The following is a 22,027-nucleotide window of genomic DNA, read 5'->3' as shown; positions in this document are numbered from 1 at the left end:
GAGCAGTTGAACTTCTTACATAGCAGCTGGATTTTTTTCAGAGTGAACATGCCAAGAGGCTCAGACAAGTCTTTTTATGATCTAGGCTTGGAAGCCCCAGAATGTCACTTCTGCAACATTATTTTGGTCAAGCAAGCCCCTAAATCAGCCCAGATCCAAGGGGAGGAGACTTAGAATGGTTAGGTTTGACTTCTGAGTGGAAGGAGTAGCAAGAGATTCCCAGCCATTTTTAGTCATGCTCTGATTCCTAGTTTTCAATGTCTACTGCTCAAAAAACTCATTCTAGAATCTCACCATGGCCACTTTTTTCTAAAATAGCTACAGGTCATGGTAATTCAGTGTCTCCAAATATTTGCAGTCTACAGGGTGCTAAATAATTACTAAGTCCTTGTCTATGGGGTAAGGAATGGTCTCCCTAATTTTGTGACACACTTTTGTAACAGACTAGCCTGACCATACCTGCAAAATAGTAATGTCAATATCGCATTGAAATCAGTTGGTTGATGTATCTTTCTTCCTGCCTAAACTATGAGCTCCTCATGGTAACGGATTCTGTGTTACTCAGTGTCAGCGTCCTTACTGCCTAGCACAGAGCCTGGCACATAGAACTCAAATACATTTCCTGAATGCAATACTGAATAAATGGGCTTATCCAAAGTCACACTTTTTCAAGAGATTCTCATTCTAGAGTAGCTGAATAGCCTTAATATTTCCACATTGAGGATTAAAGGATCAGAAATAATTTTATGGGTTTAACGTTAGAATTTAAATAAAAACTTGAAACATAAAGAATTTTATGAGTTTACATGATCATAAACTGAGCCTGGGGGAGCTAATTTTATAAGCTAATTTTGAGATGTATATTTTTCCTTTTGATAAGGGAAATTACTAGAGACTACTATCTTTAAGGATGAGAATACATTGTTGTGTTATCATGACTCATATGTGTAGTAATCAAATATATAAAAATAATACTTTCATTAACATACTATTAGAAGAAATGTTTCTTGTTGATTGTTACGCTTACTCATTTTCCCCTTTTCTATGAATTTTATTATTATATTAGTCAAACCAATGAGTGTTCATAAACGATATGAGGATTTTGGTTTTATGGTCTTCACCATTTCTTGATCACAGATTATTTTTAATATTTCCAGATTTATATGTGTAGAACCACTAAGGTACCTGTTGATAGTCATTTAGTTGTTTGATTTTATGAGAAAGGAAAAAAGTCTAATTGGTAGATATATCCACAATAAGAAGAATAGTGCACCTCTTTCAGGAAATTTAATTCATAGACCGAGAAGACATTTAGTAAGTTGCTCTTGTAAAAATAATTCGGTGTCCCAATGGAAGGCATCTGATACAGATCCACTAAGAAATACAGAATTTCCTGTTATTTCATGTAGGTGAGCTGTGGTATAATTCAGTACTGTCCTTGAGAATACACAATGCTCTCAATAATTTTCAGTGACTAGAGGTTTTAATAGTAATTTTAGAAACACTGGTATATATTTGATTCCAAAGTACAATTCCAATAAAGTTAATCTCTTGAAGTACTTGGTTTATAAAGCAATTTGGGAAACACAATTGCTTTTAATTTTTTTACCCATAAGTTGTCCAAGCTGCAAATAAAATAGATCAAGGCTTAGACATTAATTTTTTATTTTTAAAAAATGTAAACTTTAAAAACATAAACTCACATAAAGAATCAGTTTTTAAAGTCAATGTTCTTAAAAAAAATTTAGATATAGTCTTACCTAATTACATGTGGCTTCCTTCTGGTTATAATCTTAAGTTAACTCAAAATGGCTGTTTACAATAACAAGCACATTTCTGCATTTCCAGAACTCAGAGTAAAAAAAAAAATGTACATTTCTAAAACATCTAATATTATACTTTTTACCTATAAAATAAATAACAGGAACTACTTAAACCAACCAAGAATTGAGCCTGCAAAATAAATGACATATTAATCTGTAGTATCTGAGAGAATATATCCAAGTTGTTTTCACCATGGTGTAGAGTATATGTAGACTTTTTACATTAGTATTATTATTAGTCACACAGATGCAGTTTAAAAAAAGTTGAGAGCATGTATATAATATTAACAATGACATAAGGCATTTTAACCAGTGTTTACAGTTAAAGGGCAATAAGCAACCAAGAGAGCTATGATTAGAACTATCCCCATTGTCTAGCTGTACCCCAGCATGGACCATGATCATCATGACCATGCTATTGCCAAACTTAAGAAAAAATAAGGGAAGATAGAGTAGAGAGAAACTGGATATGGATAAAAGTAATAAGAGGTGAGATATAATTCAGGTCTTTGAAAAAACTGTGTGCCATTCTGAGAGATTCACTACTTAACGTTCTGTCATGTTTCCCTATATTTAACAAAATGTATGATTATGATAAAAAAGAAGCTTTAAAGGTCTTTGTGTCTCAACTTGTATGATGAAGTTAGACCAGAACAGTTAGTTGGTGAGATTACCATATGAAAACTAGAAATTAACCGTGTACTCAGAAGCCTCTGAAAGTAACTGTTGATTCCATGTACTTTATATCATAATTGAATTAAATATAAAGGGGGGGGGCGCTGGGTGGGTCAGTCATTAAGCGTCTGCCTTTGGCTCAGGTCATGTTCCCAGGGTCCTGGGATCGAGCCCTGCATCACTGGGCTACCTGCTCAGCGGGAAGCCTGCTTCTCCCTCTCTCACTCCCCTTGCTTGTGTTCCTTCTCTCGCTGTGTCACTCTCTGTCAAATAAATAAATAAAATCTTTAAAAAAATAAATAAATAAAAAATAAAGGGGCGGGGGGAAGAAGCCAAATTGGCAAGAAGAGAAAAAGAGCAGGTAAACATGTGAGTGTGTGTAACATTTTGACAACATTTAACTTTCATAAGCATTTAACTACTTTAGATGTTTAACATTTCTTACCCTTTCTCAATTTCTATATGACGTTCAGGCAAATGATCATTTTCTGTGAACATCGCCCAGATTTTGGATGGAGTGGCTATGGTTATGCTTTGGCACTTTTTGTTGTAGTCTTTTTGCAAACCTTGATCCTTCAGCAATACCAACGTTTTAACATGCTCACTTCAGCAAAAATTAAGACGGCCGTAATTGGACTCATCTACAAAAAGGTAAAAAATTAAGGAATTCTCAGTTTGTAAATGGATTCTTTCCTTGCATACTTTAAAATAGGAGAGTACGTTAAAATGTTCCTAGGGTGCCCTTTGAGTTTACATTTGTTTTTCCTTAAAAGAACTTTGACTCATCAATGTTGGTTGTATTAATTTCTCTATAGGACTCTCTATAGTCCTTACAGCCCCTCCAACTTCCGGTGAGCCCTAATCCATGAAACTAGATGATGGTTTCTGTCCGCTGTTGTGTCACTGAACTCCTCCCCCCAAAGTGAATGGCAATGAATGTTTTCATGTTGTCTATGTTTATGTATTAATAAAGTTTCTTCTTTTCATGATTATTTTCATTCTGCATACTACTTTTTTCTTCTTCCTCTGCTGACTCTACTTCACTTTCTCATGCAACAAAGCCATCTTTCTCTATATAATCATTATCTACTTCTCTTTCACTCTAAGCCCTGCCTCTGCACCCACTCACCCACCCTTCAGAACAACCTGACTGATTCTTATACCTGTGATAACACTGAAGTTCAATTTGTTCTTTCTTGAAAATGCAATTTTAAATACCACTTCTTTACCATCCAGAGCCTTTTATTTACATCATAATTATAAACAATTGAAGAGTTTCTTCCTTCCCGTAGTTATCACCTGAGTTAGTCAATCAAGTGTATTTTGCATTCTTACTCTGTACTCTTCTGTAGATTGTGGGCCCTTTAAGATTTGGAATAGAAACCTCTTTACCTATTGTACCTTTATCATCTGGGAAAGTGACTTTTATACATTTTTATAAAAGTTGGATGACTGAGTAAATGAGTAAATGAGCCACTGCCTTCAAGAAATTGGGGGGAATTATTAGCATACATAATGTGTGGAACTAAATGCAGGTTTTATAAGAGGTCAGATGAGCAGGAAATCTACAGTGATTGTGTGCAGTTAAAGAAGGTTTCACATAGAAAGAAAGACTTGAAATGGTCTTTGGGAGAGATGTAGAATTTGTATTAGTGGAAGGAAGTATTATAATTTGGGCTGAGCTGTGCATGAAGCGTATAGGCCATTTGGCTATATTGGGCCAAAATGGGGGTATAGAATGGCCTTAGCCCAAATGCAGGGACATGCTGCTATGGTCGTAATTCTAGAGGCTGTAAATTCCAAGCAATCCTAATATGGATGAAGGATATCAAGGAGTCTAAGAATCAGTTTAAATGTTAACACTTGTTTTTGATATACAGTCCATATGGAATAGGATTTCATTCAGTGATTAAAGCATTGGAGCTTGGGAATAGGATTTGGATGGATTTACAAATATAAAAGAGTGGACTGCAGTAGAAATTAGAACAAGCTGTCAAATAAAAAAAGAAAATCAAGCGTTGTGGGTGAGTCTATTACAAGGGCAGGGAGACCCCGGAGATAATAATGGAATAGGTAACACTGACTATAGGGATGAAACCATAGATTCCTTAGAGAGATTGTTTAAGAACAAAGAGCACTCTGGATCAAAGGAGTACAGCAATCAAGCCAGCTCAGTAGAGCTTGCTGTATGGATTACCGTTTAATGCCAAGTCCATCAAACAAGCAGTAGAAGACATAGCCTGTGTTGTTATAACCTGTATTGATGCACTGAGATAGCATGTGCAGGTGGCACTGATGTAAGGCTGGCCTTTTTTCTTTGTCTCGTATCCTACACCTGTTTTCCAGAGAGTCTATCTCTGTGGGACTAATTAGGGTAGTTAGATTTCCATTCTCTTTACGGGTTGTAGAATTCTGATTTTTATCATATTTAGAGACCTTCAGTATCCAAAATGGCTTTCATAGTGGCACCAGATGACCCATATTAATCTGACATTGGCTCTACTTCATCAGGGACTTGTTATTAGAGTGGGGTAAACGTGGTCTCAGATCCTTTTCTTGGTGAGGAAGGGAGATGTTAGGACTTTCTTGTTCTCGACCCATCCACATGACTGCTCTAGTTTGGAATAGGAATATCATTTTTAAGGTTTGTGGGAAAAACATGGGCCCCATTCCACTTGATCACTTTAAGAGTTCATGAGTCTCAAAGCTCAGATTTTGTTACCTGTTAGCTCACAGGTGCAGGCCCCATGACAATTTTTGAGGACTAAGAAACGGGATATGCTTCAAAAGCAGCATCAGTTAGTCCTGGGTTTACTATGGGAAGTCTGGGGGCATTCTTCCACCAAACAATAGAATCTTTGTGATTTTAAAAATGGGTAAAGGTGATCAGAAGGTACAAAACTTCTAATTAAACAATAAATGTCATGAGGATGTATTGTGCAGCATGGCAATTATAGTTAATAATACTGTATTGTGATGGGCACTTGGGTGGCTCAGTCGGTTAAATGTCTGCCTTCAGCTCAGGTCATGATCCAGGGTCCTGGGATCCAGCCCCGCATCGGGCTCCCTGCTCAGCGGGGAGTCTGCTTCTCCCTTTCTCTCTCCCTCTGCCTCTCCCCATGCTTGTGCTTCCTCTCTCTCTCTCTCAAATAAATAAATAAAATCCTTAAAAAAAATACCATATTGTATATTTGACAGCTGCTAAGAGAGTAGATCTTAAAAGTTCTAATCACAAGAAATAAAACTTTTGTAACTATGTGTAGTGATGGATGTTAACTAGACTTGTGGTGATCATTTGACAATGTCATTTTGTATTGTATATCATTTTGCAATATATACAAATACCGAATAATTTTGTTACACACCTGAAACTATATATGTCAATTAAATATGTCACAATTTTTAAAAAAGGGGGGAGGTAGGAAAAACAGGAGAGATTTGGAGCATGGGGTGCTGACAAAGAGAACAGGTTTGAGTTAGAGACCAAAGTATTGTTTTATGTTGAAGGAGGTATCTGAAAAAAAAAAAAAAAATGAAATAAAGTAAAATAAAGCAAAATACAATAAAAACTTCCTGACTTCTAAAACATTTTTTTAACTAAACAAAAGTAATATATCCACATTATCCAGTTTGGCAGCCACTAGTCACATATGACTCTTGAGCCCTTGAACTGTGGCTCTTAAGACTAAGGAAGTGAATTTTTAATTTTAATGAAATTTAATAACAACACATAGCTAGTTGCTACCATTATTGGACAGTAGTGCAGTGTCTAAACTGTCTATATTTGTAGTTTAAAGATTTGTTCTTAACCTTAATTGGGATAATTCTAAAATGCAAGAAAATTAATAAAATTTAGTACATTTAAAAAAATAAAAACATGTAAGTGTAGTCAGGAAGAGGAGAAGCAGAATCCAAATCCTGCACTTAGAGTCAGAAAGAGAATCCTGGCATACTTTTTTTGCGTACAAAAGAACTGAAGAAGAATGAGTTCTTATAAATGTTATGAGGGTCCGCCTTTAGGTCCACCACATCTTTTTAGAAGTATAGTAACTGCTGGTTTAGAATCACTGGGTGAGGAATTTTTAGGACCCTTCCAGCTCTAAATTCTGTGATTTCTATGACTTATAGCTAGGATGGTCAGGAAAAATGTAATGATTAGTATTGCATAGTACTGCATGATTTAAGTCAGAAGGATGAATTGCACGAGGCAAAGACTCTACTGTGGAAATATATTGTGGGAGGGAGTACACAGATGAATACATGGCTTGCTCAGAAAATGATGAGTAGATTAATTTAGCTAGAGATAGTATTTTTATGAGTAGGATGGTGGGGAGGGGTAGGATGGTAAAATAGAAGGGATTGCAACTCTTTTTTCAAAAACTTGAAAGATACATTGTAAAAACGGACTTTAATTCTAGAGGAAATTGGAACTCATTTGAGCCATAGGGTAGATGGATGATCAGGAGAAACTAATGAAAATAGATAGGGTCGGAAATAAGGAGTACCTTAGAACTATTTCAGTAGTTCTGGAAATAAAGATATGAACCAGGACCATGGCAATGAGTCTAGAAAGGAACAAATATTAAGAAGGAGAACGTGAAATTGCAAACAGATTTCATCATCCAATGATAAAGTGAGATATTAGTGAATTGAGTTCAGGGATAATTCAAATATTTCCAGTCAGTAAAAGAGGTTTTTGAGGCTGGAGCCTTATCTGGTTCATCTTGGTCTTGTTAGAGTATAATTCAATAAATGAAATCAATGAAGTTTCAGGAAGTGATAAGTCACATAGTTGTGCCGTGTGTGTGTGTGTGTGTGTGTGTGTGTGTGTGTGTGTAGACTAGGTAAAGAAAATATTGTAGTAAAGAAATCTCAAAATTGGATGAAATTTAAAAATAACAGAGTTTCGTGAAAGTGATTATGATTAAAATATAATTGTAAATGAAAATTTGTTAATTGTCATTTTGATTGAAGAGTATTTATAAACTCCCAACTTTTTATGTGGTTTTAGATTTTACAGTTGATTTTTTTTTCTTTTTACCTGACTCTGGCTTTCTCTCTTTTATCTCTTTAAATACTCCTTACTAGACAATTCTGGAACATGTTGCATCATCCAGTATAATTGTGGTGTCATATTGCAGTATTCTTCCAAATTGTTTCATATAACAAAGAGGCAGTTTAGATTGTATAATTTAGCAATAAGCGGTAACTAAATTCCCCTTCATGGCTTGTGAATTTTGTCCCTTACAGAAAGGTAGAAGTTTATTTGGCAGAAAAAAATATTGAAAGAGAAATCAGTGCTCCTGATGTTAAAAATGCCATGCAGAACAAGATCCAATTATATAGTACCCTTTAGTCTTTTCCTTAATATTTTGAAAGCAATTAATTTTTAAAGAAAATTTTCTCTTGTATACTGAAGAAAATATGTGTAATGCATAAAGTAGGAAAGAGAAAATGGCAGCCATTCATAATTCTAGATTGCAAAGATAAGCATTGATATATTTTCCCCTAACATTTATTTTACCTGCATACATATATATTTGTAATACACTGTTTTATAATCTATTATTTACTTCATAATATATCATGACCAAACATATTGACAAAATACATTATTATATGATTTCTTTATGATTCTTTTTTGTATTTAATCTGTTTGAGGGGGGCGCGTGGATGGCTCAGTCCGTTAAGCACCTGCCTTTGCTCAGGTCATGATCCTGCTCCCTGCTCAGGGGGGAATCTGCTTCTCCCTCTGCCCCTCCCCCTGCTCATGCTCATGCTCATGCTCTTTCTCTCTCTCTCAAATAAATAAATAAAATCTTAAAAAAAAAATCTGATTTTGTTTTTAAGTACATTCTTACATATAAGCATAAATTTAAATAAATGCATAGCAGAAACTTCCGTATATATATTAAACTCTTTTCCTACTATTGTCATTTTTTTCCCTATTTTGCTTTCCACCTTGCTTACCATCTTCACTCATTAATACATATGGTGCACTCAATACATATCAAACTACCTTTTCCACACATTCTTTATAACCATTGCAACATTGTCTTCTGATAGTAGGTATGACAGGTAAAGTTACTGCCAACCCCCACCTCTTGCCCCACCATTTTAGGATAACCTGTTTTGTTTTGATTTTTCTGTGTTTAGGTGCTTGTAAGTATTTCTTTTTAAGGATAATTTTAACATTATAGAATTTACAAATTTCACCATGGTGAGAGGAGGTATACTGTTTTCTAATTAGACTGCTACTTCCTAACTGCTTTTGGTTTGAAATCTTTCCTTCATTCAGAGAGATTGTCTTCTAATTTTTTCTTTAATTATTTCTTCTCATTCTTTGCTTGTAAAGTAATTGTGTTATGTGTTGCGTTTTGTGTGTGTGTGTGTTGTGTTATGTTTTATCTGTATATATAATACACATATATAATAAACACATAATATACATATATAATAAACACATATTAACATATCTGTTGCACTCTGTTGCTGTTTTAAGCACTATTATGTGCATAGAAATAGATATACAATCAGTTCTAGATATAGAGGTAGCTGTAGATATAATGCTCGTGTGTGTGTGTGTGTGTATACATAAAATATAAGGAAACTTAAACTCAGAACAATGAGTAACTTCCCCATAGTCAAAGAGTTATGAAACAGAGTAACTGGCCCTGGAACCCAGGCATTCCACTCTAGAAGTTGTGTTATTCATTATTCTGAATTTATAAAGAAATATAAATGTAAATGTATTAATATTTATATTAATATGTTTATATAATATATACATAAATGTGTATACATTTATGTCTTTTTAAAAAAATTTTTTATTATGTTATGTTAGTCACCATACAGTACATCATTAGTTTTTGATGTAGTGTTCCATGTTTCATTGTTTGCGTATAATACCCAGTGCTCCATGCAGTATGTGCCCTCTTTAATACCCATCACCGGGGTCACCCATCCCCCCACCCCCCTTCCCTCTAAAACCCTCAGTTTGTTTCCCGGAGTCCATAGTCTCTCATGGTTCATCTCCCCCTCTGATATACCCCCTTCATTTTTCCCTTCCTTCTCCTAACGTCCTCCATGCTATTCCTTATGTTCCACAAATAAGTGAAACCATATGATAATTGTCTTTCTCTGCTTGACTTATTTCACTTAGCATAATCTCCTCCAGTTCCATCCATGTTGATGCACATGTTGGGTATTCATCCTTTCTGATGGCTGAGTAATATTCCATTGTATATATGGACCACATCTTCTTTATCCATTCGTCTATTGGAGGGCATCTCGGCTCCTTCCACAGTTTGGCTGTTGCGGACATTGCTGCTATGAACATTGGGGTGCATATGGCCCTTCTTTTCACTACATCTGTGTCTCTGGGGTAAATACCCAGTAATGCAATTGCTGAGTCATAGGGTAGCTCTATTTTTAATTTTTTGAAGAACCTCCACACTGTTTTCCAAAGTGGCTATACCAACTTGCATTCCCACCAACAGTGTAAGAGGGTTCCCCTTTCTCCACAACCTGTCCTACATTTGTTGTTTCTTGCCTTGTCAATTTAACCATTTTAACTGGTGTAAGGTGGTATCTCAATGTGGTTTTGATTTGAATTTCCCTGATGACTAATGATGTTGAGCATTTTTTCATGTGTCTGTTAGCCATTTGTATGTCTTCTTTGGAGAAGTGTCTGTTCATGTCTTCTGCCCATTTTTTGACTTGATTATTTGTTTTTTTGGGTGTTGAGTTTGAGAAGTTCTTTATAGATCAACAGGAAGAAATTGACAACCTGAATATATATTTATATCTTGTGTGTGTGTGTGTGTGTGTGTGTGGTTTCCTGAAATTTCTCCATGCTTTAAGTCTTTTTAAAAAGTCATTTCATTTTAAAAATATGTTTTCTTGGGGCGCCTGGGTGGCTCAGATGGTTAAGGGTCTACCTTCAGCTCAGGTCATGATCTCAGGGTCCTGGGATCGAGTCCCACTTCCTCTGCCTGCCACTCCCCCTGCTTGTACTCTCCCTCTCTCTCTCTCTGGCATATAAATAAATAAAATCTTTTTTAAAAATATGTTTTCTCTAATTTCTGGGAAAAGTTTTTGAACATATCTACTCATAGTTTAAGAATTCCATTTGTTCTAATATCCATTTGGATTTTTGGTGCCTCCATTACATTTTTAAAAATTTGACAGTTGTGCTTTTAATTTGAAGTAATTTTTCTATTCGTACTCATTTTTAATGGATATCATGTTCTTTCACTATAAAGATTACAGAGAGATATATATTTTTTATGTTTCTTGTGATATGTTTTTTCCGATAGGAGGTCATTCATTTGATTCCTTGGCTAATTTAGCTACTTTGAACTCTTCAATCTGCTAGTATTTTCATAAATCCTAAATACTATTTATCTTTTCCTTCTAGAAGTATGAGAGGAAATATATTTGTTTATAATTATAAGTTGCTGGTGGATTCTATTAGAGATCAATGGACCTCTCTGAAGAAATGTTAGAGACTTAATGAAATGAGAGTTCCTGTGTTTGGATTTCCATTGTTTCACTTGGCTGCATTAGGTGGTCAATAACGTATCAGGAGGAGGTTAAAGAGCTACCTTTGGAGGAGACATGGCTAAAGCTTCATTGTCGTAGGGACTAGTATTTTTTTCCTTTTTTCTCTCTTGTGGCAGTAGTAGTCATTCTGTTTTATCATCAGCACAGCTGTCCCCCCTTACTAGTCAGTAACAGAAATGTTTCCAATTTACTGCATAGAAATTTAAATGAGGATTGAACACTGCAGTAGCCATAGAGCTTGGGGGATCCTGGCACCTCGTGAACCTCCCAGGGCTGAGCAGTCCCTCTGGTGGGCCCCGTGGCCTCCCCCTTTGCATGAAGCCCTCCTGCTTTAAGCTTCGGAATGTTAGAAGAGGTCCACTGAAGCCCCTGACTACTTATTTTCCACATGAGCCTTTTATTGGGGGGTGGGGGTGGGACTTTGTATTATCCATTTATTGAGAAAACAGACTTTGAGTGCCTCCTGTAGTTTCTCATTTACTCTTGCTAGTTCCACCTCTCTATCCTGTCTCTTTAAATCAGTATAGTGGAAATTCCTTAAAATTCTTGGCATATGAATGGACTTTTGCCTGGCTTCCAGTACACATACCAATTCTCCACGACTTTGACAATTTATTTATGCATTTCAGTGGGAATTTTAAATGGGTGGAGAATTTAATAAATGAATTTCTAAGATCAACCTTAGTAAGAGTTACCAATAATTAAGCTTGGGAATATTGAATTCAATATACAAATATTAAAATAATGTGCACAGAAAGTGAGAATTGGGCTTTGGAAGAAAAGATATATTTCCATCTGCTCCAAGAAGCCTTTCCAGTATTTTTATCTCTTTAAATTCCCATGGCCCTTCTTAACTATTTTTATGCTTACGATCATCCTGTGTGGGAGGTATATGTGGGTGGGTGGGGGGGTGGACTCCACAACCAAATTATAATCTTCTTGAGAATTGGGACAGTGTCATTTTTAAATTTTCTAGTTTCAAGCATAGTGCATAGCATCAGTATTCATTAGATATTTATTGGATCATTTATGTACTTTGTATTGATAAAATTTAGAAGGTTTAGCATTATAGCGGTGCCAGCGAATAGAGGGGATCCCCAATGCTAGAAATCTAGAATAGATTTTTTTGTGTGTGTGAGTTCTATGCCCAATGTGGGGCTTGAATTCATGACCTGGAGATCAAGAGTCACATGCTGTCCTGACTGAGCCAGCTAGGTGCCCCTAGAATAGATTTCGTTTTGCAATTTTGTAATCGACAACTTGTAGAGGGCTTTTGGTGAATATATTTGCTTGAGAATCCAAATGTTACTCTCTACCAATATGCAGTGAAGTTTAAAACTGTGTGTTTTGATCAGTAATTGTATTTTTCTTCATCTGAAAACATTTTTAAAAGTTTCAGTATTTCATAATCCTAACACATAAATAATCTTTTAGATTTTCCTAAATATATATTGAAAATTGATATTAAAAGTTACCATTGTTTGACAATAAAGATGCCCCATGATCTACAGAACTCTTTAAATATTTTGCCTCTCTTTTTTCAGGCCCTACTTTTATCTAATGTTTCTCGAAAGAGGTTTTCAACTGGGGAAGTTATTAACTTGATGTCAGCGGATGCCCAGCAGCTCATGGACTTGACAGCAAACCTCAATCTCCTCTGGTCGGCCCCTTTTCACATCCTGATGGCCATAGCACTTCTTTGGCAAGAGCTGGGCCCAGCTGTGTTAGCCGGGGTAGCAGTCCTTGTGTTTGTTATACCAATAAATGCTTTAGTTGCAACTAGAGTAAAAAAGCTGAAGGTAAGAAAAAGACTGCCTCATGTTACATATGTCAAACAGAAGCTGAATTTTCTGACTGGAGTTGACAATAACCATCTAGTTAATTCTGTACATGTGGAAATAATCCAGATTTATCATTCATTCATTCATTCAACCAGTATTGATTGGACATCTGTGCCAAAGTACAGCAGTGAGGAGAACTGATAAGTTCCAGCTTTCCTTAAAGGAGACAGGCATTAAGAAATAAAGAACATAATGCCTGGTGTTAATTTGTATACAAAGAAATATAACTTAGGCTAGGGTGATAGAGTAACAACGAGAGGGCCATTTCACATACAGGGGCAGTAAAGTCCTCAGGAAAGAAACAATGTATCAGCAGGGTAAGGGAGGAATCCATGCGGATGTCTGAGAAAAAGATTTACGAAGCAGAAGAAACAGTGTGCACACAGCCTGGAGGTAAGGGTATGCTCATTTTGTCTGAGGAGTGGGCCACGGTGAGCAGGGCGTGACTGCATACAGCAAGTAGATACTAAGTGCTTAACTGAATCCATGTAAATAGTCTTCCTTTACATTCAGTCATTCATCTTACTATCAATACATTTTTTGACATCTGACATGGACCAGACGGTGTGCACTATGCTGTGCTGTAGGAAAGGAGAGACAGGACACAGTTCACTGCACTGAAAAGCCACGCACGCTGTCAGGGGAGAGACAAATGGTTTCACGTGTTAAAGTAACCACACAGGTGCAGATGTATTGCTTATGACACTTATTTTATTATTTTAAATGGATCAAAGATTAATAATATCTATGTATGGAATAATATCTATGTATGGATATGGAAATATGTCAATCATATGTTAGGGGAAAAAAGAAAGAGACATATGTATGTATGTACGTGTGTATATTATGCATATATGTACATAAATATCCTTAATCCAGTTTTCAAAATGTGAATATACCAATGCACGTGGGTGTGATAGAGAGGCATAAATGGAGTTATATAGATATAGATATAAATGGACTTGTATAAGCATAGAAATAATCTAGAGATAAAGCACCAGTCTTTTAAGAATAGTTACCTATAGGGGCGCCTGGGTGGCTCAGTCGGTTAGGTCGTCAGCTCTTGATCTCAGCTCAGACCTTGATCTCAGGGTCGTGAGTTCAACCCCACACCCAGCGTGGAGCCTACATTTAAGGAAAAAAAGAAAAGTTACCTGTAAAGTAGAATTAGATGGAAAGAGGGGAGATTTTTCACTTATTACTTTAATACATTTAAGTGATGAAGGTTTATGCCTTCTTTTATATTTTTCTGAATTTTTAAAATTCAAATTACCAAATAATTACCAAAAAGATGACTAGTCTTTAAAGGTGAGAGCTAGAATATACCATATAACTATGAAATAATTATGAATTATTAACACACTAGTATTTAGAATAACAAGCTTGTTTATAATTTTAATAAATACTTTTAAACTAGCTTTTTAAAAAATTCTGTATTTTAAGTAATTTAGATTCAAATATTTAGGAATGGAAATAGATTTGGGGGACCTTAATATAGGGCCCTAAAACTTTCAAAGAGACTGCAATATTATGTACAAATATGCTAAGCAGAAAATATGCCTTTAATCACACAAACAGTATTATGGATGTTAACTTGTAAATGTGTCCTTGGTTAGATATACAAATATTGTACTTATTATTATTTAAATCATAATTATGACAATATTATTGGAAGAAATCCTTAAGAAGCAATACGCAAGCAATGATAAGTATAAAATAATATAAATGTTAAATATTTGAATAAATATACAGTAATTACATAAGATTTGCCAAAAAAGAGTCAGTATTTGAAAATATACATTTTAATCACAAGTATTAACACTCAAGATAGTGTACTTACAATATACAGACCTTTATTTTTATTCCTGTGATACTTCTCTTATAATATGTATGTATTATATATGTAAATAATTGATAGAGTTTGGGGAATTTTATCCCATTTTAATAGAAGATGGATATTATTTTATTATTCAATTTTAAACAAATTACATCTAAATAAATATTATATTTTCTACTATTTTGTAAAATACACACCTTGCTTATATTCTGCTGACTACTTTTAAGTTTTAAAATATCTATTTATAACTAATTTTAACATTATCAATAGAATAATATTATATGAATATTTTAAGATGGTTTTCAACTAAATATTATATAAAATAGAGAGAATAGCCTGTATTTTGAAAAATAGCTGTGGGCCATGTAAGTTAAATTATTAACAACCTTTGTCAAATATGCCTTCATTTTTTTCCCCTTAAATAGAAAAGCCAAACGAAGAACAAAGATAAACAGATAAAACTACTCAATGAAATCTTACATGGAATTAAGGTAATATACAAGGAATATGACTTTAATTTCACTATTTAGAATATAGCCATGTTAGTCAATAAATGAATTTTTATCATTCTTAATATCAAAGTAATTATATAATTGTATATAACATTCTTGGCAGAGTATTTCAGATTTCAGATGTATAGGAATGCTTCTTGCTAAAATAGTATTTAAATAAAACCAAATAAAATGCAGGTGTTTTCTCTTTGTTTCTCACCCAACAACTGAACACAAATATCCCAAAAGACACAAAATGTGACTTGTTTGAAGGGATTGGGTAGAAGAGATGGAATGAAGCAGGCAAGAGTGGCCATAACATCATCTTCAGTGTGAAGGCAGATTTATATGGGGGAATGATGACATATCATTCAGGTTCTTTTATGTGGAATAGAAATGATCATACAAATGTGATTCTGCAAAAGGTATGTTATAAATTATTTGTTCCATAGGAAAGCTACACCCCATGCCATTAATATTTTCTCTATGATAAAAGAGTGAAACCAACCTCATGAATAGATGATAGAGATTCAAATCCTGTTGCACCTGGATTATGCTTTATCAGATGTTTCTAAAGGGCAAAATTTACAAAGCCCACATGGAATTTCCTTCTGGAATTGATAATTGCATAGGAAATTTCCTCTGTCTGGTGCATCTATCACTATAAACATAGGTTATGCCCATTATATGTACACATTGATTCACTTTAGAAATCAATAAAAATTATGCTGTATTGTGCTGTGTAGAACTTTCACAACATTGAAAATTACTAAAGTGAAAAACACTGTTAGATAAAAGATACCCTGAAAAGAGACTGATAATCATTTATTTATCTAAAATTAGGAATAGCCTTAAGTAGCTCTGAAATTTAACTCAGATTAAATTATTGAATAACTGAGATTATGTAATAAGGTCATACACTCCCAAAGTAATGTGATCCAAATGCATCTTGTACCTCTCAGTGGGTTAACTGATAACCCCTGTATTCATAAAAAGGACAGCAATGTATGTTTATAGGTTTTAAATATTGATACTCTTAAAAGGAAATTTATACTATTAGTAGGACTAGGACAGTGTAGATAAAATAAAGAACATCTCCTAAAGATACGAGCAAAGTCTAAAATTTGAAATAGCAGTCCCAGCAGTGAATACACTAGAATACTGGTAGAGGACCAAGTATAGGCAAGTTGAAAGTATAGCATAGTTTAAAGGTGTGGGGGGTCGGCATCCCAGGGGTAAGGATAACAGATACCATGGCCTCTCTCTGATAATGATAATAGCTACCATTTAGTGAACATTTTCTATGGATCACACACTGTACTTACCACTTTATATCTGTTTCCTCATATAATTCTTATGAACCCCAAGAAAATAATTTCTCATTCTCATTATCCAAACAAGGAAACAAAGTGTGCAATTAAGGGTCATGTGTAAGTTCACAGAGCCAGTGGAAGATTTTTAGGGTTCTCCAGAGAAACAGAACCAAGAGGATGTGTGTGAATATATATATATTCCAATTTACAATCTCAAAACACCAGTCACCTTTCCAAAAATGGCTTCAAGTCCCATACTGTCAGTTTCCAAGAAATTGGGAGTCCAGGGAGAGGAGCGTAGCTATTAAGAAATGGGGAGTGGATTGAAGTGAGAGTTGGACCAGCAGGAAAAGTACCAAAATTAAGCTAAACGGAAACTGCTGTGGAGTTCATGCCAAGAGCTGGGATGTTGCCAAAGTCTGACTCAAGAATAAGCTATTGGTGGGTAAGGACATAAGGCTAAAGAGAGATGGTGATTTTCCTCTCCCAGCCACCTACCCCATCCCCCGCAAAAAAAAAGCCCACAATTCAAGGAAACATTTTGACTCAGCTGAAAATAGGAGCATTTTACTTTATGAGTTTACCATAATTTTTTTTTTTATCTTTTACAATTGTGTGTGGGGGTATGCTGTGTATATTTGCATGTATGCATGTTTTTATTTTTTCTGTGATATTGATTTTCAAATAGTTATTGTCTGATTCCTTTACAGATCCTCAAACTTTATACATGGGAGCCCTCCTATAAAAAGAAGATTATTGAAATTCGAGAGCAGGAATTGGAAGTTCAAAAATCAGCTGGGTATCTTGCTGTATTTTCTATGCTGACATTAACTTGCATTCCATTCTTGGTGAGTGCGTATAATATTTCCTGTTTTGATTTTCAAATTTGATTTGCAGATTCACCTCCAAATTACTTGGAATTGCAGTGCCCAAAGTGAAATCTATATCTGAAATAAAATTTTCAAGAAATGCAGTCATTGACTTATGTAGATTAGGGACTGGAAGTTTTAAAGAAGGGGAAAATATGTGCATTCTCATTGGTCTGTATTTTTTACACATAATAAGATTTTACTTCTTTGTAAATTTCTCACAGAACAAACATGTGCTAGTCTGTTCTTAAACAATATAACCTGCCTTTCAGAGTTTCATTTCAGCTCTGGAATGTCTTGATTTGTGTGATTAATCCCTTTTAAGCAAGACCCAACACACACCATATAGAGTTGGGAAGAGAATTAACATTCATTGAATGTTTCTCCTGTATGCCAGATAAGTTATAGAGACTGCCTTATTTCATTCTTGCAATAATAAGGCCTTTGCTTTTTTCATTTTACAATAGGGAATGGAAGTCCATTCTAGTGTGGGAAACATCCTGAAAGTTATAAAATTGATATTTGGAGGCAAATTGGTATGAACTGAGGGCATTCTCCATCATACCATGTACACATTAGGAATCCCATGCTATTTAAACTAGAGTATAAATTGCCTTGAGGTATGAAGCAATGATGAAAGCGAAAGGATAACGAAACCACATAGAACTGAAGCATCAGTTTTTTGGTTTTTTTTAAGATTTTATTTATTTTCTGACAGAGAGAGAGACAGCGGAAGAGGGAACACAAGAAGGGGGAGTGGGAGAGGAAGAAGCAGGCTTCCCGCGGAGCAGGGAGCCCGATGCGGGGCCCGATCCCAGGACCCTGGGATCATGACCTGAGCTGAAGGCAGACGCTTAACGACTGAGCCACCCAGGCGCCCTGAAGCATCAGTTTTAATCAAAGTTACCATTCCTGGTGGTCATAGAGTCAGGAGAAATTCCATGTGTCTCTTTTGTTGGTAATTTAAAATATTGTTATTTTTATTTAAACAAATATGTGGGGATTATGAAAATAAAAGCAATATTTACATTTGGAATTCTTTGGTAAAAATGTCCAAGAAGCATTTGCTTAAGGTAAGTCCTAGGTACATGATACTCAGTACATTCTCATGCATATATGAACTTTTCTGCCTTTTCTAAATGAAACTTACAAGAGTAAATATAAATGTTATGAGCCATAATTTATTCATACTTTCTTCAGTTAATTTTATGACTCACAGAAAGTATAATCATTACATATGAATCAGAATGTATACACACACCATTGGAAAATAAATTTACATAATATACCATCTTGAAAAAAAGATCAATTAGTATACATTTTATTTTAGTTTAGTTTTTAAATTTATTTGTCAGAGAGAGAGAGAGCACAAGCAGGGGAAGCAGAAGGCAGAGGGAGAAGCAGACTCCCCGCTGAGCAAGGAGCCTGAAGCAGGACTTGATCCCAGGACCACGGGATCATGACCTGAGCCAAAGGCAGATGCCTAACCAACTGAGCCACCCAGGCGCCCCAGTTTGCATACATTTTAAATGGGAGTCATAACTCTGGTAAGAACACAGTGTCTTACAGAAGGGAGCTGGACCGCGTGGTCTCAAGGATGCCATGGTCTAAGATACACAATTGTATGATCTGTATATCTTAGTGAACTGAACATTTATTTTATATTCTTCAGCAATCGTACTGAATAGTACTGAATTTTGGTAAACAACAATAAAAAAGGTTTTAAATTTTTCCCCTAATTTTTGGAACCTTAACTCATCCTGTCATTAGCACTGAGTAATTGAAGGAAGGAACATGTGTCTATTTTTCAGGTGTCCCTGGCAACATTTGGCATCTATTTCTTATTGGATGAAGGAAACATTTTAACAGCCACCAAAGTGTTCACATCTATGTCTTTGTTTAATATTTTGAGGCTTCCTTTGTTTGATTTACCAATGGTAATCTCAGCTGTGGTCCAGGTACATCCGAAATATGCTTAAACTAAAAATCATTCATCTACTGGAGTCTATGGTTTGCACATTTTCTTTCTTTCTTTTCTTCATTATTTATTTTGCTTTTTGTGGTGGTTTTACACTGCTTTCAAAATTAATCTCCCTGAATTAATGAGTAATAGAAAACATTAAAGAATGGAAGGAATCATGTCTTCTTTGCCTATGCTTTTCTTCTATCAAAATGACTTTTAACTATTTTAATATAAGATTTTGTTTTCTTTGCTAAGTGTTAGTTTCTTTTATTTAGCTTTTTAAAAGCTGGGGTCAGACGCCATGCCGTCAAAGGGCTCATTTTCTGTTTTCAATTGAAAAATTTTTAGCGAGGTGCTTTCCATGGAACTGGATAGGAATGTTTCCCCAGGGTTCAGCAACATTTCATCTGCACTGAGTGAATAAAGCAGGGAGACAAGTGCATTGCTAATATCAGTCTGCCAACAAACCATACTGTAATCTCCAGTCTCTGGAGACTCTTTGAATACTATAAGGAGTAGAAAGCTGCTAAAACCACAGGGAATGTGAAGAAGTGAGTTCCTTGAATCCTCTGCCCTGAGATTTTCTGTTAAATTTTTTGAATGTCAGGTTTGGATTGCCTGGGTGTCCCCCATTGAATCCTTTTTCTCAAGTCTGAGTTCATAAACAAAGTGAAGCTTGGCTTATTAGAACCAGCTCTTTGATCTAAGAACTTTGCCTTTAAATTTTTATATTTGAATAAATAGTAATTTACAGTTACTTCATAGTAACTATAATAGTAATAATGATATTAAATTATATTAATTATATTGAAATTATAATAATAGTATATTATTTGAATAAAGAATTAGATAGTGAATACCAAGTAATCCACTTTTGTTACAGCATGCCTTTTTTTGTTGTTGTTATTTTACTAATAATGACCAACAGAGGGCATAGAAGTACTACTGATGTGACGCTTTTAACACTTGTTTCATAGCATTCTTCTCTTAAGAAAAATGCCATTCTTAGAATAAGTTTTGTTTTGCTTTTGAAATTAGAATCCAGCTAAAGGTCTGGTATCTCAAAGTGTTCTCCAACTCCTAGTGGTACATTTCTGCCTTCACTAAATAAATACAGAGAGCAATTATCAAAACAAAGAAAGAGAAGGAAAGAGAGGAGCAACCCTGCATACTAATATGATACACTTGGTAAACAAAACCATGGCCCAGTTTCATCTTATCCACTAACAATAGATGTCTTCTAGCGTCGAGTGAATAAAAATGCACTAGAGATTTCATGTAAGTCAGTTTCAGGAAAACAAAATTGATTTTATTTATCCTAATAGTAGCTAAGCATTTTGTAGCTATTTTACTGAAACCCAGTGTTATAATTGCCAGAGCTATCATTTAATATTCAGAAGCCAAATTCATTCAACAGTTCTGATGTTGTTTTTAAAAACTAATCTTTCTATAATTATTAATTAGTTATTATGGCTTTCCTAGAGTGTTAAGAAGGAATTTTTGTTTCTTTTTCTCATGCCTTCCTGCATAAATGACATCTTTTTTGATCTTTCATTCTTGAAGCCGTTCTTTCTTTTTAGGAATGAGATTATTTATAAACATTAGAACAATTCAAGCTATGCTTGCTGAATATTTAATCAGTATCTTCAATTTGCATCACAAATTTTTAATCGTGCTGTAAGTCTTTTTAGTTGAAGTTCTACTTAACCCCCAAATAAATTCTGTGTTTATTTTGATAGACAAGAATATCATTGAATCGTTTGGAAGACTTTCTCAACACTGAGGAGCTTCATCCTCAAAATATTGAAACAAACTACATAGGAGGTCAGCATTTCCTCTGCATTCAATATTTATTTGACTTCCGGGTTAAAGATAATTGGCTCTAAAATGTATTTATTTTTCTTCTCAGATCATGCCATTGGTTTTACAAATGCTTCCTTCTCTTGGGGTAAAACAGGGATTCCAGTACTAAAAAAGTAAGTCATGGTTTGGGGAAAATGAAAAACAAAAATTTTTTTTAGCATTAAATTCTGAAGTGTTCCATATTTTTATTTCTTAGCGTTTTTAAAGGAAAAGATGAATATATTGAAATTTACAAGAATTTTCTTTTTTAACCTCTCATAATACCTTCTGTTTTTATGGATTTTTTTTTTTTTTACTCTTGTTTTCTATTCATTTCCTCTGTTTCCTCTGCAGCATTTGTTGTTTGCATTTTGTAATGGCTGGGTATTCATAGAATAATTTAGTATCATAGGAATAGCAGCAATTTCAAGGACAATGCTCAGCACTCTAACTTATCTGGGAATAAACATTAAAAATGTAACAAGAACTTCCTATATCATCTCTCTCCTTTTCTTGTCATGCAGCTTGAACATAAAGATTCCAGAAGGAGCTTTAGTAGCTGTTGTAGGGCAGGTTGGATCTGGAAAATCATCTGTGCTTTCTGCCATTCTGGGGGAAATGGAGAAACTTACAGGAGTTGTTCAAAGAAAGGTAAAGCCAACAATACATTCATTCCACATCTCCTAGTGTAATAGGCTATGGCCAACACATGGTTAGCGTCAATAAGAATTTATCAAATCAAATTGAAGATGCAAGTATTTAATGGGTATTTCTAGTTTGTAGCAAACATTTCAATTTCCACAAAAAT

At 34.8% G+C, this 22,027-nt stretch overlaps 1 protein-coding gene across 2 annotated transcripts in view; it reads left to right on the top strand.

Annotated features, from left to right (window-relative positions):
- The window catches only part of LOC118535992 (multidrug resistance-associated protein 1-like), an 86,897-nt gene that overhangs the window by 16,033 nt on the left and 48,837 nt on the right, over positions 1-22,027 (top strand). Inside the window, exons 5-12 of one of the 2 annotated variants that reach the window (XM_036092669.2) lie at positions 2,972-3,149; positions 12,608-12,862; positions 15,167-15,232; positions 17,256-17,393; positions 19,226-19,372; positions 21,117-21,201; positions 21,287-21,353; positions 21,744-21,870. In XM_036092669.2, coding sequence (XP_035948562.2) covers positions 2,972-3,149; positions 12,608-12,862; positions 15,167-15,232; positions 17,256-17,393; positions 19,226-19,372; positions 21,117-21,201; positions 21,287-21,353; positions 21,744-21,870 — 1,063 coding nt within the window. The remainder of the gene's footprint in view (positions 1-2,971; positions 3,150-12,607; positions 12,863-15,166; positions 15,233-17,255; positions 17,394-19,225; positions 19,373-21,116; positions 21,202-21,286; positions 21,354-21,743; positions 21,871-22,027) is intronic. The other variant, XM_036092673.2, reaches the window with a different exon arrangement.

The sequence above is a fragment of the Halichoerus grypus genome, chromosome 1 (genome assembly GCF_964656455.1).
Source record: "Halichoerus grypus chromosome 1, mHalGry1.hap1.1, whole genome shotgun sequence".
NCBI classification, from domain to species: Eukaryota; Metazoa; Chordata; class Mammalia; order Carnivora; family Phocidae; genus Halichoerus; species Halichoerus grypus.
This window is presented reverse-complemented; position numbering and strand designations above follow the sequence as displayed.